This window comes from Filicampus tigris, chromosome 4 (assembly GCF_054856515.1).
Source record: "Filicampus tigris isolate MCC_2025a chromosome 4, RoL_Ftig_1.0, whole genome shotgun sequence".
NCBI lineage: Eukaryota > Metazoa > Chordata > Actinopteri > Syngnathiformes > Syngnathidae > Filicampus > Filicampus tigris.
In genome coordinates, this window is record NC_141220.1 from 18376407 (window position 1) to 18392920 (window position 16514).

At 39.9% G+C, this 16514-nt stretch overlaps 1 protein-coding gene across 1 annotated transcript; it reads left to right on the forward strand.

The window, feature by feature from the left end:
* Nucleotides 1–5870: 5870 nt before the first annotated feature.
* On the forward strand, nucleotides 5871–16253 carry smad3b (SMAD family member 3b). Its single transcript, XM_086028200.1, has 9 exons — nucleotides 5871–6314; nucleotides 7928–8121; nucleotides 8207–8341; nucleotides 8489–8563; nucleotides 8650–8700; nucleotides 9971–10183; nucleotides 12077–12214; nucleotides 12653–12797; nucleotides 14465–16253. The coding sequence occupies exons 1-9, from the start codon at nucleotides 6112–6114 to the stop codon at nucleotides 14586–14588; spliced, it is 1278 nt and encodes a 425-aa protein (XP_085884326.1). The 5' UTR covers nucleotides 5871–6111; the 3' UTR covers nucleotides 14589–16253.
* Nucleotides 16254–16514: the final 261 nt, after the last annotated feature.

A 16514-nucleotide genomic window follows, 5' to 3' on the forward strand; every position in this document is an offset into this window, starting at 1 on the left:
ATATATATACTGCGTATGTACAGTATACATATACTGTATACTGTGTCATCTTATCTTGTACAGGGCCGCGGGGAGGTGCTGGAGTCTATCCCAGCTGACAATGGGCGAAAGGCAGACTACACCCCAAATCGGTCGCCAGCCAGTCGCAGGGCACACACACAGAAATTATTCAGACAAATGTTACACTGCCATCAAGTGGACTTTATGGTTACTGTCTTGTGAGGAATGAAAGTCAACTTTACAGAGTATACATATTGTGTGCATATCGTGTGTCAAGTCATTTTTAAAACCGCTTATCCTACTATCACAGCTGACTTCGGGCGAAAGGCGGACTTCACCCTGAATGGTCGCCATCCAGTCGCAGGGCATATACATATTGTATTGTATTGTATTGTACTTTGTTGTCCCTGATAATGAGAAGAAACTATAAAGAAACAGAATGGGTGAATGATTGTACTTTGTTGTACTTAATTTTACTGTTGCACTGACAATACTACTATACTTCACAATACTATTAAAATAAACTCTGTTTAATTATATTATATCAATGCATAAATACTTCTTGTTTGTCTTGTTTTTGAAGTGAGTTTCTAGAAAAATGCTGCTGAGACAATAAAATGTCCTTCCAACCCCTCCGTCAACCCTATGAGTGGGCCTGGAAGCAAAATGGAAAAATCCACAACATTTAGGTAAAGCCGCATGTCATAAAGGCAAGCACTAATGAGCCAGAGGTTTTAAGAAGGGAGAGGGGAGCAAATGGTTCACATATGGATTTGAAAGAGCACAGGCATCACAACTATGTTGTGTATTTAATTAAGCAAAGGCATCCGGCTCCACGTTTTTTCTATTTGAGTCTCACCGCTGTTCTTGTTTACTTGTCACAAGAAACTTCTAGGAGATATAGGCCTATATCAATTCTAACAATGAAAATCTGTCAAGGTTAAGACAGCTACCAGCACTACTATTATGAGCTCTATATTGGGTCTCTTTCTGGCCCTAAATTCTGCTGATCATGCAAGCATTGACCACACACTGTGGTGCCAGTGCATAATAGATAACATGATGCAACAAGCTTGATTGCTTTCTTTTTCCTTTCCTGGAGCCTCATTAAATCCTCGGCTAAGCCACATTAAACTCCATTTCCTTTGTATCTTTAACATGATAAGATGCAAGTCTTAACAAGGGAGGATAGGGTGATAACATCTAAGTGTATTATGGATCCATCCACATCATAAAATGTAGAAAACCTGCGTTGAAATAGATGGTTATCTAACTCAAGATATTGTGTACGGTACCTTATTTAATCTCTTTAAAAAGAAAGGGTTCACTTCTCTTAAAAATGTATGCGATTGTTTTAATTAAGGGTGGTATTTGTTTAACATTGTGTTACACAGTGTTATTAAAAAAGTCTTTGTCTTGATGTCTTGAAACCATGGCTTGGTTTAAATGAACAGCTAAACCTTGCTTTTAACCGAGGCTTCCTTGTCGAAGAAGCAGCAACATCTGAGTAAAGAGGTGATTATTAGTGATTTAGCACAGTTTTACAAGATCTCATTTTTTAAAATATAATACATTAAAAAATATATATGATGTATATATAATCTCCTTGCATTGCATTACTTGGCCACTGCGACTCCTCTGTGGATCTGTTACATTGGTGACAAGTGCATTTCTTTATTCTTCATAGAAGGAATAAAACACATTTAATTTACATGACGATGAAGTACAAGAAACATAAATGTTTACAGTTGCTGGTATGCTACAATACTAAGACTAATGAGAACCCATTATCAGGGAACTGCATAAAAAAGAGAGAGGCCAATAAGCGCCTCAAGTGCCTGAAGCACTCTGAAATAAGCAAGTTTTAATGTTCAAGATCAAGGCTTAATTATCCATACATGGCTATTCACAAGCATATTGCCAAAGGGCTGCGGCGATCACAACCTAATAGAAGTCGGCGTTACTATCTGCAGTCAGAATTATTCACTGCATTACCCACCATTCATAGCACGTATTAACACAGGCAATTTCATGCATATGGATACAGCGGCTCTTAGCGGGGGAGCTTTCTGATTGCTCAGAAACTAATTTCACAATCATTAGTTTTGGAGATGGAGTGAGTGATTGAGTGTGGGTAGCAGATTTCAGAAGATGACAACTTCCTCTATGAGTTTTAGTAAAGGATGTTAAAGAGCTAGAAATTTATTTGGGAAAAGTCAGAATAGACATAGGGATGAAGACACTTGATAAATGCTGTGAACATGCCATTTTGTGAACAGAGGCGTTTTTGGAGTGTGCGGGCCAAACATGAAGCCATTTAGCCTGGGGGAGGAGTTAATGAGTCATGGCCAAGTGCTGCATCCCATCCATATGTAAAATGGGCAGATATTTTGCAAATCCTCAGATTCAACTTAATTCTGTTATGGACCATTGTACGCAATAAACATGTAAATTGAATTTATGGAAGCGACTATACATCTGAGGCCTTGATTTATTGATCAAACCAAAATAAATGCTAACCAAAGGCAAAAACACATAGAAAAAACGTGACATAATTTACTGCACTGGATTAAAAAACAAAAATGAAAGTGATAATTTGCAGAGTGGTCATTGTGACTTCAGTACCAAAATATGAGCATATGCAAATGTAATGTGAATGAAGCTAAATAATGCATGATAAGAGAAAACTGAGAGTGTGTTATGTGTATGAATGCAAATATCACAATTAAGTTTACAAATACACATTTGGTTGTTAATTTTCTGAGCTTTTTTAAACCTCAATCATTAAACACGTTAAACTAAAATATTCATGTTAAACAATGGCCACTAGATGGTAATGTTACTCTGGGAGAATCTGAGAATGCTTCGAACGTATTATTGAGTCTGTTTGACTCAGCATTTGATTGCTTTATAACTCAATGATGCTAAAGAAGTGTATACATAGAAGTAAATGTGGACAAGTTTCATTTGAGTAAATGGAAGGGGTCTATGTAATGAATCAAGACCATACCATATTTTTTTTACTGCAGCAAAAATAACTAAACCACAGTGAGCAATTGAGATATATATTTGTTTTCAACTGTTTAAAAAAAAACACCAAACGTGGAAAACGTCACTGATTGTTATCAGAAACAACTTGCTTGTTCACCAACACTAAGCATCGCCTAGGACCATGAGTAGAGCCCAGTGGGACATTGTGATTTTCTAGGAATGTTGCAGATGTGAACAATTGAAAATGTATACACTTGAAGAGATTTATAGACGTAAAGTGTTGCTTCTTTATACTTACCTGTATCCTATACCTTAAGGTGTTGTTGGTCATTATTGTGAGTATAATTAACATGAACAGTGTATTCTCATACAGGAATATCTTTAACTTTAAGTATTAATAAAACCATATCAATAACTGACATTTGAGCAAAATTCTTATCTTGGAACTGAGTACTGATAGCCCTTCACGTTCATCAGTACCCAAGAAATAGCTCTGAGTTTCTAAACGTTTGCTGATCCTTTCTGTACAGCAAATACATGCCGTGCAATTGCTATGTTAAAATGAAAAGGCCTGCGTTATTTTTCTCAAATAGTGGCCAGGGGTGTTTATTTAACTCAACTGTGTGTGTTCATTTGAAGGAGTCATTGACATGCTGATGTCTGCTGAGAATTTACCCTCCAAGCAGTAATCAACCCATGTGGTATGTTTGAGGCATGGGTATAAGGATTACACAGATAAATGTGTGAGCTATACTGTACACTAGTATTTGAGGATACAATGTCTGGTGATGGCGGGGTGCCAGTAGTTGGCAGGGGGACATGACCATGTGAAACTATGATGTGTTTTTTTAGAACATAATCCAAACGTTGCAAGAAGAAATTCGTTTTATTTGAATTAAGACTTGGTCAAGGAGAAACACTATTCTCCAAATATAATAACAAAGCTCAGGGATATGTGGAGACAGATCACCTGCACCAGTCAGAAGCCAGAGGAAAGGGATTTGGAGGGGGTGGTAGTGGGCGGGGGGTGTGGGGTAGGGTGTTGGGGGTAATGTGTCGTCCCAGATTTGCAGGTGCCACCATCTGGGAAGCAAGTGATGGCTGCAAGCAACAGATAAGACTTCACTCTGCTGGGTTAACCCAAATTGGGTGAAATAGCTAAACCAGCTGGATCCAAAATGGATCGAGCCAATGCTGGGTTATTTATACCCAGCGTATTGGATTGAGGATTCAGATTTTGAAGAGGTAATGATGAGTTAAAGCTACCAAGAAATGGCCTACTGGGTTATCAATATAGCTGTGGTTAAAAATAATTGTATCACAGGATTAGGGTGATAAATGTATCACAATTATTTTCAACCCAATCGGCTGGGTCAAAATAATGAACCCAACCTTGGGTACAAATAACCCAATCTGCTCAAAATCCACAGTTATCCAGTGACTGGGTTACAAAAACATCCCCCAACATTTTTTTTGTTTGTGTGTTTGTAAAGTGAGAGAAGGTATAAAATGCAGGAATTCACCTCACCTCACCCTCAGCCTTTTGGAGGTGTAGCGCTTCAATTTCCCTTGGTGAAAACTACAGGCCGAGGCAACTAAAGATGACATCTAAATACACTATATACTTTTAACATTTTACTCCAAGCTGTTTGGAAAAAAAAGTCTCATATCAGCTAAATTGTGAATGAGTAGGTTTATCTAGTGTGAGTCGAGAAACCAATGTTCCTATATGGAGACACAAAGGTTATATTTCCTCTGAAGGCTGGTAGACTCTTGTCAAACTATTGTTGTGACAGCAGCCCAGCTGATCACATGCTCCTTGTTTCCCACGTTGCCCTTGAATGCTCCATCACAATGCCATTGTTACACATACGATTGTGTACACTCATTACTTATTCACACTGCCACCCGGCCTTTTGTCCCAAATCATTCCTCACTCGCTCTGTAAGACCATTGCTGTGGCCCATCTGCCCCCCAGTCTCACACAACCCCCCTAAAATCCCCTCACAAGGACACACGCAACATCTCTACACCAGCTGTCCGACTCCTGTCTCCTCCCTGTCATAGCAACAAGGTGCAGGACATGGATAATAGCATCAATTAGAGTACCAGTACACATTTCCTCAGGTGGTTTAATTTGTGCACGTGTGTAGCATGTGATCATGTTATGTTTAAGGGCATGTTTCAGTTATTGCCTTTGAGCAGTGATTCCCAACCACTGTGATAAAATCCTCAGGTATGTCATGGGAACTTATCCTATTTCACTTAATTGGTCCGAAAATTATTATTTACTAATTACAAATAATTTGTTCATCTATCTATGCCAGCGACTTATAGGCAGCACTATAATGGTAGAAGGTACAATTAACTTGTCTATCCACCTATGGCCATTACACAAGAGAGTAATAGCTTTTTGTTAAACTTTGCAGGCCATCACTGAGCGAGTAAACTGAGATGTTCAATATAGGAATTATATTTATATTTATATATCGCATATCGAATGTTTTTCCCATATTGTGCAGCCCTACTACATGACATAATAAGCAACAAACAAACAAAAACAAGCTTTCACTTTTCATCCATTTATGGAAAGATGGATGGATTGATGCACTGCATAGGGTAATTATAACTATCATTATAAATGACCACTGTTTACGACGATATTTTTTCTTTTCTTTTTCTTCCTTTTCTATACTGTACTTCTTTAATTTTCTTTTCTTGATTAACGTGTATTTAAAACAGTCGTCTGTGAGTGTATGTGCTAGCTGCACGGTGCAAGTGGAGGGAAGAGCAGCTGATGAAGGAGGAGGAGGAGGAGGAGGAGGAGGAGGAGGAGGAGGAGGAGGAGGAGGAGGAGGAGGAGGAGGAGGAGGAGGAGGAGCAGCAGCAGACGGAGCAGACGGATATTCTGCTCCACTCTGACCGACACTTCGTCAACTTGAGCGGACAGAGAAGCGAGCGTGAGCCCCTCCCAGCTGCCGGCCATCAGTGTGCCTGGGAAGTCCAGTCTAGCAGAGGATTTAGGTGGCTCGCCGGACGAAAAGAAGCTGGCGGTGATTCGTTTGGCCCTGGATTGGAGACTTGAAATCAAATCAGTGTTGATAAATTTCGACGTTTAAAATGTCCATATTACCGTTCACGCCTCCCATAGTGAAGAGGCTACTCGGCTGGAAGAAGGGGGAGCAGAACGGCCAAGAGGAGAAATGGTGCGAAAAGGCTGTGAAAAGTCTGGTGAAGAAGTTGAAAAAGACCGGACAGTTGGACGATTTGGAAAAGGCCATCACCACACAGAATGTCAACACCAAATGTTTAACTATACCAAGGTAAGGAACCGTGCTAAGCTAGCTAAGCTATACTAAGATGCGCTATTGACAGCTAGCGCCTATCGCCTATCCGGTCGCTAGCTTGTTAGCGTTAGCATTGCTAATATCACAACCTGAAAAAAGGTTATAACTAGTCTAGGTTGTGTTTACTCGCGTTTCTGGACTCAAAATTGATGAAAAAAAACATGCTTCTTATTCGTAGGACGACGTGCTAGGATTCGGGGACATTTCATATGAATGGTCATATGAAATGCTTAGTATAATCTACATCCTTTATTTCTCAGCTTTGATTTAGTTTTCATATGAATTGACTGGTTTGTTGTATGAATTATACATTAGTGTGTGCGTGCGCGTGTCTGTGTGTATAGCAGTGATGATCATGTAACCTTAAAAGTGTGGAGAAACATGAATTCAAGTTTGCTGGGTAACGCTGTAAATTGTTTTAAGTGTTGTACAAGACGTGGACAAAAATATTACGTTTGACGTTTGAGTACTGAGATTGAGTGCCTCATGAGTATACGTGATATAAAGATGGATGGATGGATAGCAATAAAAGGCTGATTAAATATTTCCCATTATGTTAAGGTCATCCAAGTAAATTGAATAGTTGTGACATGTTATCATATCTACTCTTCTTCTGGTAGACTATGAATTGGGAATCCCCCCTGTGTTGTACATCTCCCTCAGAATGTGGGTGGTAGCTGACATTAAAATACCTTTTTGGGGTGGGAATGCACTTCAGGCTGTGGGAGGGTGTGGGCCACTGTTATAATTGTGGGTGAGATGCTGCAGGTTTAGAGGATAGCAGCTGTCTCCTGGAGACATGACAGGGAATTATTTGTTTTATACTGCAAACGTTCACTTTTCCTTTCGCTCTAATGTGGAAGAAAGGACTTGTCAGCATATGAAGTGGCTTTACTGAGGCCAGAGGTGCTGTCATCTGACACATTTAAGGGGGTCGTTTGGTAGAAAGGATTATTTTATGTCATGTGGGCTGTTGGTTCTTGAATGCCAATTTGTACAATGAAACCTCTATTTTTTAAAACGATACAAATAAATCAACACTGACGATCTTATCAATCTTTGATGAAACTGATGGACTTGTGTGGGGAAGTGGAGAGGGAGCTTATGCTTGATAGGCAAATCGCCTTCCATAAAGACTTTCACTATTTGATATTCTAAACTGAGATTACACAAGTTCTAAAAGCTCTTGAATAAACGTAAAAAACAATTGTCTCCAGTAAATGGGGAGATGACTGCATGTCACTTAAGGTGAACAACTTGGAAGTCAACTAGCGTCAAGGAATTTCTATTTCACAACCACAAATGATAATGAATGATGAGCAGTAGTAGCATGGTTGACCGCATGCCTAGAGGCAAGAGTAACCCAGCGCACTCATTCATATTGTATTGGATATTATTCAAAAGCTTTTGGATTCTTTTTGTATTATAAATAAGCCCCTGTGACATTGAAGACTCTTGATTAGGAATTCGGAGGGGTGATAAGGAAATTCCATAATTGTGACTGAAGTTAGGCCACATTCCTCAGGGTGAAATTCCAAATAATTAAATGGTTGCACCGTGACACTCATTTTGTTGTTGGCATGTTTCAGGTCATTAGACGGTCGACTCCAGGTCTCGCACAGAAAAGGTCTCCCTCACGTGATCTACTGCCGCCTGTGGCGCTGGCCCGACCTGCAGTCGCACCACGAGCTGCGGGCCGTCGACCAGTGTGAATACGCCTTCCACACAAAGAAAGATGAAGTGTGCGTGAACCCCTATCACTACCAGAGGGTGGAGACGCCGAGTAAGTGGAGCTTGCTACCAAATGGTTCAAATATCTATTCAAAAAGCAAAAGTGTTCCCCAATGAAAATGCCTGTGTTCCTCCAGTTTTGCCGCCTGTTCTAGTTCCACGACATACAGACATCCCAGCAGAGTTCCCACCACTAGATGACTATAGTCCCTCCATCCCTGAGAACACAAACTTCCCTGCTGGCATTGAACCGCAGAGTAACTACATACCTGGTGAGAACCAAGTCTATTCATGGTCAAAACATGGAAAATGTGCCCTGTGGATGTGAAAGCTGACATTAATAATAACAGCAATAAGTTGAAATTGTTTAGCACTGTTCATTTAATCAAGTAATGGATTTTTTGGGTCGCTATTTCCAGAAACTCCCCCACCCGGGTACTTGAGTGAGGATGGCGAGACGAGCGATCACCAACTTAACCACAGCATGGACACAGGTGAGTCTGCTGTATACACAACTTCAGCCCTAAAATTTGAAGTAGGCTGTCTATATATGGACCCAGTGTATTGTTTTGTATTTCAGGTTCACCCAGCCTGTCACCCAATCCTGTGTCACCCACAAACAATAATCTTGGTAAGCATGCACAGATATCAGCTTTATAACAGCATCATTTATTATGTTTACCATGTGCAATCACCATTAACCTATCTATTTAAATCCAATAGACCTTGTAAGAGCAGAATTAAATTGATACATTTCAAAGACAATGTTATGTTTTGAGGCACGATGCAGTTGTTTTTATTTTTATGTGTTGGTGATGGATGGTAACCTCATTTAGTTACACAGGGCTAACTATATACAGAGTAGCTATCAATAGCCACGCTCTGACACCAATGTGTAGGAGTACCTAATGTGTTGGCTGGTGCAGTGTATACCGTATGTCCTCAATTTGGGGCCTCTGCTCTTAAAGATTAATTGCCAGGTGTGGTGCCCACTTGAATAAATAGATGCCGCCTTTCCCCTCCCAAAACAAGCGCTGCAACTAGGTAATGACGTTTTACTATGGCAGCGTTTCCACAAAGTGGTACATCGTCATGGTTTGATACACTACACATTCAGTTAGAGAGCTTGGGATAGTAGCAAGTGTAAATAGTGTGACATCATAGCAGCAGAACAGTGTGGAACTCACACTCAATTAAAAGAAGAAGAAACACAAATGTCTCTAAGTTGCACACAAAGCCTCAAGTCTTGCTTAAAATAAATGTATTCTTTAAACAAGCCAAGCCACGAGACTCTAAAATAGAGCGCCCATTCAAATAAACACCCGGGTCTGGTACAGCTGAATAAAGAAACACACACGCTCACTGCTGAGGAAATAGTGTTTAACAAAAGATCAAAATAAGGGGTGAAACATCCAGGGGTGAAACATTCATTCTGTGAAAAAAAAAAAAAATCAATTTTAATGCATCACATTGAATTGTAATAATATAGGTTTGACTATATTTGCTTGCTCACCAGCTATGACGGAAAGGTTTTTAAATTCTGTATTTGAGAGTAGAATACAGTGGACAGCGTTTGTGAGTCTCAGCAATAAAGCCAGTAACAGATTAACAGTGGTATGAATGGGGTCATTGTCTGTTTCGTGTTGCAGGGAGATCAGGTACAGACAGCCCCAGGTAATGTAATAATGGTAATATCCAGTTGCCAGGCAATTCAATCTATGGGCAAAGCCACAAGTTCAGCGTTTAAAAAAAAAAAGAAGAAAAAGCTACGTCATGTCTCGGCCCTCTTGGCTGGGATCGTGGGAAATAACTGCAGGAGACAAATCAAAGACGACCGTCATCTTTGGTGCGCATCACCACAGTTAAATGTTAATCACTTACAGTAGCTTTCATTCACACAGACCTACAGCCTGTGACGTACTGCGAGTCCGCCTTCTGGTGCTCCATCTCCTACTACGAGCTCAACCAGCGTGTCGGAGAGACTTTCCACGCCTCCCAGCCCTCTCTCACGGTCGACGGCTTCACTGACCCCTCCAACTCGGAGCGCTTCTGTCTGGGCCTGTTGTCCAATGTAAACCGAAATTCCGCTGTAGAGCTCACACGCAGACATATAGGTAGGTAATTGTCATCTGGGATGTTGGAAAGCGGGGCACACATCCGGGGTCGCACGACTTGAATTGTTTGTTTTTTTTAATCGAGTCAATGTTGACAAGTTACTGCTGACAATATTTTTTCAGTACAGTCCTATAATTAAAAAAAAAAAGAATCACAGGATGAGATACTACTTTTCAATAATGTAAGTTTACTCAACACTGAATTGATGCAGAAAATTAAAAGAAAAAAAAAAGTCAGAACACAAGAGCATCAATGTGGGCCCGGTGAAGCTGCGTGACAGTATTTCCAGCCTGATAAAATTACGGCCAGAGTGGTATAGATTTTTTTGACACCAATGCCGAATCCAATATTTGGCAGGATAAAATTCCGATAAGGGAATAATTGGCAGATTAGTTAAAAATATAAAATAAAATGAATGAAAAAGAAAATATTTCCCTGGTTATCCCTTACTTACCAAAGTTGAATTCAGAAAAGGAATGCAATTAAAGGGGAAGTCAACCCAAACATTTTTTTCAAGAATATGTTCTATGCAAGCTATGGGAATTTCGACTAATTTGCCCACCGACTAGTCGCAAACTTTATTTGCGACTAGTCGACTAGTCTATAAGCAAGAAAACTTGAAATTTAATACATTGAATTCAAAGTTTAAAATGCAAATGTTTTGTGTATTTACAGTAGGGGCTATTTTAGCCCAATCATTCAGGACAGTTTGTTAATTTAAATTCTATTGATGTAACAACAACTGACTGAATAAAAGTAAACAATTGAAAGAGAAATACATTGCTGATACATTTTCCAATGCAATGCATGGTATTTATTATGAATAATGTAACAAGTAATGGTACCGACTCCCAGTCCAGCAGGGTCTCATTCGCCATATGTTAGGTGCATTATCACGCACACAGGCGACGGCTTTATTTTTACGAGCAATTCTCTCTCTTGGTGCTCAGCTTGTTTACTGTTGCAGAGGCGTGAGGAACAATTTGCATGGTACTAATGCAGCGTTTAACCGATTAGTAAAATACTAAACGTTTAATAAATCGTAGACGGTTAAACGACTAGTCGCGCACATCCCTAATGCAAGCCCACTAGTTGAAACAAGGCATTCTCGTCAATATTGCTTTTGTGGAATAAGAGTTAATCCACCCGTTTTTAGCCATCTCTGGAGGTGGCCATTTTGTCACTTCTGTCAACTGAAAATGGCCTCACAACTGCTCAGGGCTCAATCACCAATCACGGTTGACCTGTTTTCTGAACTCCTTTGTATCTTAACTCATATTCCACAAACGCAATATTAATCAGAGTGTCGTGTTTCAACTGGTGGGCCAGCTGGGAACATATTCTTGAAAAAAATATATTTGGGTTCATTTCCCCTTTAAAAGCTGCAAGGTTCTAAGTTTGGGGAAAAAGTAGTGACTTATAGTCCGGAAATTACAGTTGTGTACGTCAAGCTGTGAACATCATTGTGGAGTAGTGAAGTCGACTAGTTTGTCCATGCCCAAGGTACACACAAGGTACCAACAACAAGGCCAAATGTGAGAATATTACATGTTACAAGAATATCACTTGCGATAAAAGTCAGCAAAGGACCGAATTGTTGGCTGTCTCTGAAAATTATCCTGATTCTGTGTTATCAGGTGTGCCAAAAGTGATTTTTTTTTTTTTTTTTTTTTTACCTCCCCAATCTGCTCAGAAAACAATCAGGGCCAACAACCGTAAATATTTAAAAAGCAGATTGTAGATGGAAAATCAGAGCTGTATTAAAAATTCAACCACTAGACCTGTAAACATAATGTTTATTTTTGAGAGGTATTGAGTCAAGTAGTTCATTTTTTTTTTTGTAGTTGCGCTGATGGTGTATAATGAATAAATGTCCTCTCTTACCTTTTCAGGCCGGGGCGTTAGGTTGTACTACATTGGTGGGGAAGTGTTTGCTGAGTGTCTCAGTGACAGCGCCATCTTTGTCCAGAGTCCGAATTGCAACCAGCGCTATGGATGGCATCCCGCAACTGTCTGCAAGATCCCTCCAGGTGCGTGCACACAGGAGGATACACGCAAACTTTTAAGATTCCTACATTTCCACTGTAGTGTTTCTCAACCTTTATTGAGCCAAGGCACATACTGTACTTTACGTTAGAAAAATCTCATGGCACAACACCAAACAAAAATGTCTCACATAGTATTAATAGTGAAATAATGATGATCTTGTCTCGATTTATTCATGAATGTGACTACTTTGTTTGAAATACGGGCCCGTTAAGTTGAAAACAAAGATGTTTTTCTGTTGTATGAATGACAATTGGCAGGTACAGATTCTACCTTCTGTCACCTAGTTAAAGAGCATTTAATTGCTCTACCAAAGATACATTATTTGCCGTTAATAATTTTTCAACCAATCAAGTGAGATGAGCTAATTTGGTAGCACGGGTTGAAAAGCACTGCTCGTCTAAACCTTCTCTCTTTGTCAGGTTGCAACTTAAAGATCTTCAACAACCAGGAGTTTGCCGCTCTTCTTGCCCAATCGGTCAACCAGGGCTTCGAGGCGGTATACCAGCTCACCAGGATGTGCACCATTCGCATGAGTTTTGTCAAAGGATGGGGTGCTGAGTACAGGTAAATTGAGCGAGATGGCCCTCCACACACCTTCTCTGATGTTTTTGGGGTCTGTCTCTTGGTATTCCCATGTCTATTTTTCAAGGTGGAGACACACTATTGTCACGGCCTCTTGTTTTCCTTGTCAACGTTTGTGGCTGAACAAGATGAGGTGCCGTCAAATTGGTCAGGATCATGAGCACGCTGAGGAAGGAAACCTGGGGGGGGGGGGGGGGTTTAGGGTTCTGCTAAGAGGAAGTATGAGCCGGTTGAGTCACGGCGAAGGAATGTGGCAGGCATGCAGTGGGAGGTGAACGTGTCTCAGAGACACTCGCGAGGGGGATTCCCAAACGGCCAGAGTCCTGCTTGTGTTTCTGGCACCCTGGATGACTTCAGAATAGGACTGAACAATTTATCGAATTCAAATCGACATTGCAAAGTATTAGAATGCAATTTTCAAATCACAAAGGCTGCAATTGGTGTTGTGAACACATGCGTCTCCAAAGTGACCCGCGAAAAAGAGACGACGTTACTCATGACGTAGCATAGTGTTTACGGAATTAAATGTGTCGGGGCATTTCTACAGTGAAGCGATTCGGTAGGAGGTCGAAATGGGGGAAATGATGAAGTGAGGCTTTTCTGTCCCATTTCATGGAGACGTCACGAAAGATGATGTCACAACATAAAAAAATGAATTGATCTGAACCGTGGCTGAAATACCACGATCCCTATAAATGTCCACTTTATGCTTCATGTTTGAAGTGGGATTAAATTAAAGTAAAATATAAAGTCAGTACTGTTCTTCAAACACAAATTTGCAGATTTGATCTCCCCGGCTGCCAGCACTTTCCCTTTGCACGCTCAGCGCATTTTGGGCTGAGGATGACATCGACGTCGGATATATGCGACCTGGCAGTTCAGACTGCGGTCGCATTTCAAAAAATCCGATACGTATCCGATCTAGGACCACATATGAAAGTGGCCCAGGTCGCATTTGAAAATAATCGGAATTGAGCCGTCTAGACTGTCATAAAAAAAATCTGATACAGGTCGCATATGGGCAAAAAAAGTCCAATCTGGGTTGCATTTGACTGCGGTGTGAACCTAGCCTCAGATTTTACTACTTAACGCATATTCCAGAAACGTAATATTAATTAGAATGCCATGTTTAGACAAGTGGGGCTGCATAGAACATAATCCTGACGTTTACTGATCATTGTTTCATGAAACATGAAAAGTGGAAGTGGATAGAGCCGCAGTGTTGTTGTAATCTGATTTATGATTTACTGACTCATGTGAACATGTTTGGTATAATCTTGTATTGTCTTAATTCATAGTTTATTTGCCTTTAATTTTAGCCCGAGATTAACCTATAACACCAAAACATTTATGTATAATAACACTTTTATTGTAATATGGAATAATTTGTTGCTTGTTTGTTAAAATACATGCGACGAGGACCTTCAAAAAAGAAAACGTATATTAAATCGCAAAAGCAATATTGAGGGGAAAAAATTCACAATGAGATTTTTCAAAATCGTTGAGCTCTACTTCACCAAGATGACACGGTGCGTTTACTGACTGGATACTCGAAGGTTTCAAGACAACTGTGCGTCATTGCTTTTTACTATGTGCATTGATCTAATATTAGTGTCATATAAATTGTTTAATGACCTTCTATTTTGCAGACGTCAGACAGTGACCAGCACCCCCTGCTGGATAGAGCTGCATCTGAACGGTCCTTTGCAGTGGCTGGACAAGGTTCTCACCCAGATGGGTTCTCCCAGCATCCACTGCTCCAGCGTGTCTTAGAGGCAGCCACCAGACTACTCCGGGTTCTTGCTCTCTCAGTGCAGATAAGGAAACAGACGGTATTCATCGGAACCGGAACCTTGCTGTAACGTTTAACCTCACACACGCGCTGCACTTTGCCCTGTACTGTTTAATTGTACCCACGTGGTGGTCCTTTGTTCTGTGTATTCCATGTGCGGCCACCGGGTATTATCTGTTCTTTTCAGACTCACACGGCCTTTCTTTTTCGTCACTGAGTTATCAAGTAACCATGCATAGCAACAGTTTTGTGTTTATAGTGATGCCACTGTGGTTCCACCAACGAAGGCATGACGGGAAATTTTCATGAAACTTGGTGGAGGGACGGACGGGGCAGATCGAGGCAATTTACTTTCACCTTTTTCTTACATTTTCATTGATTTTTCTCAGGAAATACTATAGAAACCTTAATACAAAATTATCTAATTTCTAAATGTTCCAGAACTAGATCCACCCTGATTTAAATCTTGACTTTGCCAGGTTCACGTGAGAACACTGTTCATGTTTGTTTGTCAGTATTTAAAACATTGATTCTATGAATTATTTATACTGTTCAACTGGTCATTGTGTTCCAGTACAATTCTTTTCAAAATGACCATGATCAATGTGATAAAATTAATGTAATGTTTTAAGTACAAGGTACTTTCCCCCCCACAATAGTTCATCATATTAATGAGGATTACTTCTTAATTGGTGTTATATCTATTTTAAACAAGATCAGCACCATTATTTCTTGGATTATATATATATATAGAAGAAAAAAAAAACCTTGTATGAAAAACTATTTTGCTCAGTGAAAATACATTTTCTAAGTTATTTTTGCATATTGTCATGCATGGGAATATTTTTTTATTATTGCCTCAGTATGATTGTACATAACTATTTATAGCTTGTGATTTCTTGTAGTTATGCATCAAAGAAAACGAGACTGCACATGACTGACAGTAAGGCAGGTGTATACTTTCATGACTCCGCCTGCTTTTATTTTCTGACTTTTTTTCAGCCCTGGTTGACTTGTAAACACACAAGATTAGTGCACATAACACTGACTGGTCAAGTATGGTTTTGTGAAAGGTCTGCACAGTTGTTGAGGCATGTTTGGATGAAAAACAAAGGTCTTCTCGCATTGTTCTAACCAGTGGCCAATCTGCTGTGTGTGAGTGAATGATGCACTTTTACTGTTGGTGTACAGTTTTTGGTTCTAGTGATTAATTGTGTGTCTAAAAGTGTATGTTCAGTGCTACAGCGTAAGGTATGTGTAATTTGCCTGCTGTCTTTGAAGTTGCCATGTCAATGAATATTCATTCATTCTCTTACAGTACACAACCTAATCTATTAAATCAGTCTCGCGGTATGCAACATTGCATTGGGTAGATGAGAGAGCTTTGTCTACTCTTGTAGTCCTCGATGTCTCATGTACATGCATTTTGTTCAGTCACTTTTGAGTTAAATATGTTCTTAAATGGCCTTTCATTTTGTTATGTGCAACATCTAATAAATAGTAAAAATAAATGTGAAGTATTTGCTTCCAATGCCGTGATAGAATACAACATTTTTTCTGGCCGGCTTTTTCGACAGCGTGCAGTGAATTGGTTCGTACTGACATGTTTTGTTTTTTTCCAGTTAGGAATCTGAATGAAGACGCTGCTTTTGTCACGGTAACAAATAAGTCCCATACAGTAATGCAGCGATTCCCATCCACCTTGCCATGGTTATGGATTATTAAAATAGAGATTAATTTGATAATCAGTTGTCAATTAATCAGTGCACTTCAAATGGATCAAAAAATTATGTATCGCAAATGATGTAATGTTTGTTCCTATGCCGATGATGTGCTGTGACTGGAAGAAAAATTATAAGCTCTTCCTCCACACATCGTTTTAGAATAATTACATTTTTTTGGAGTGG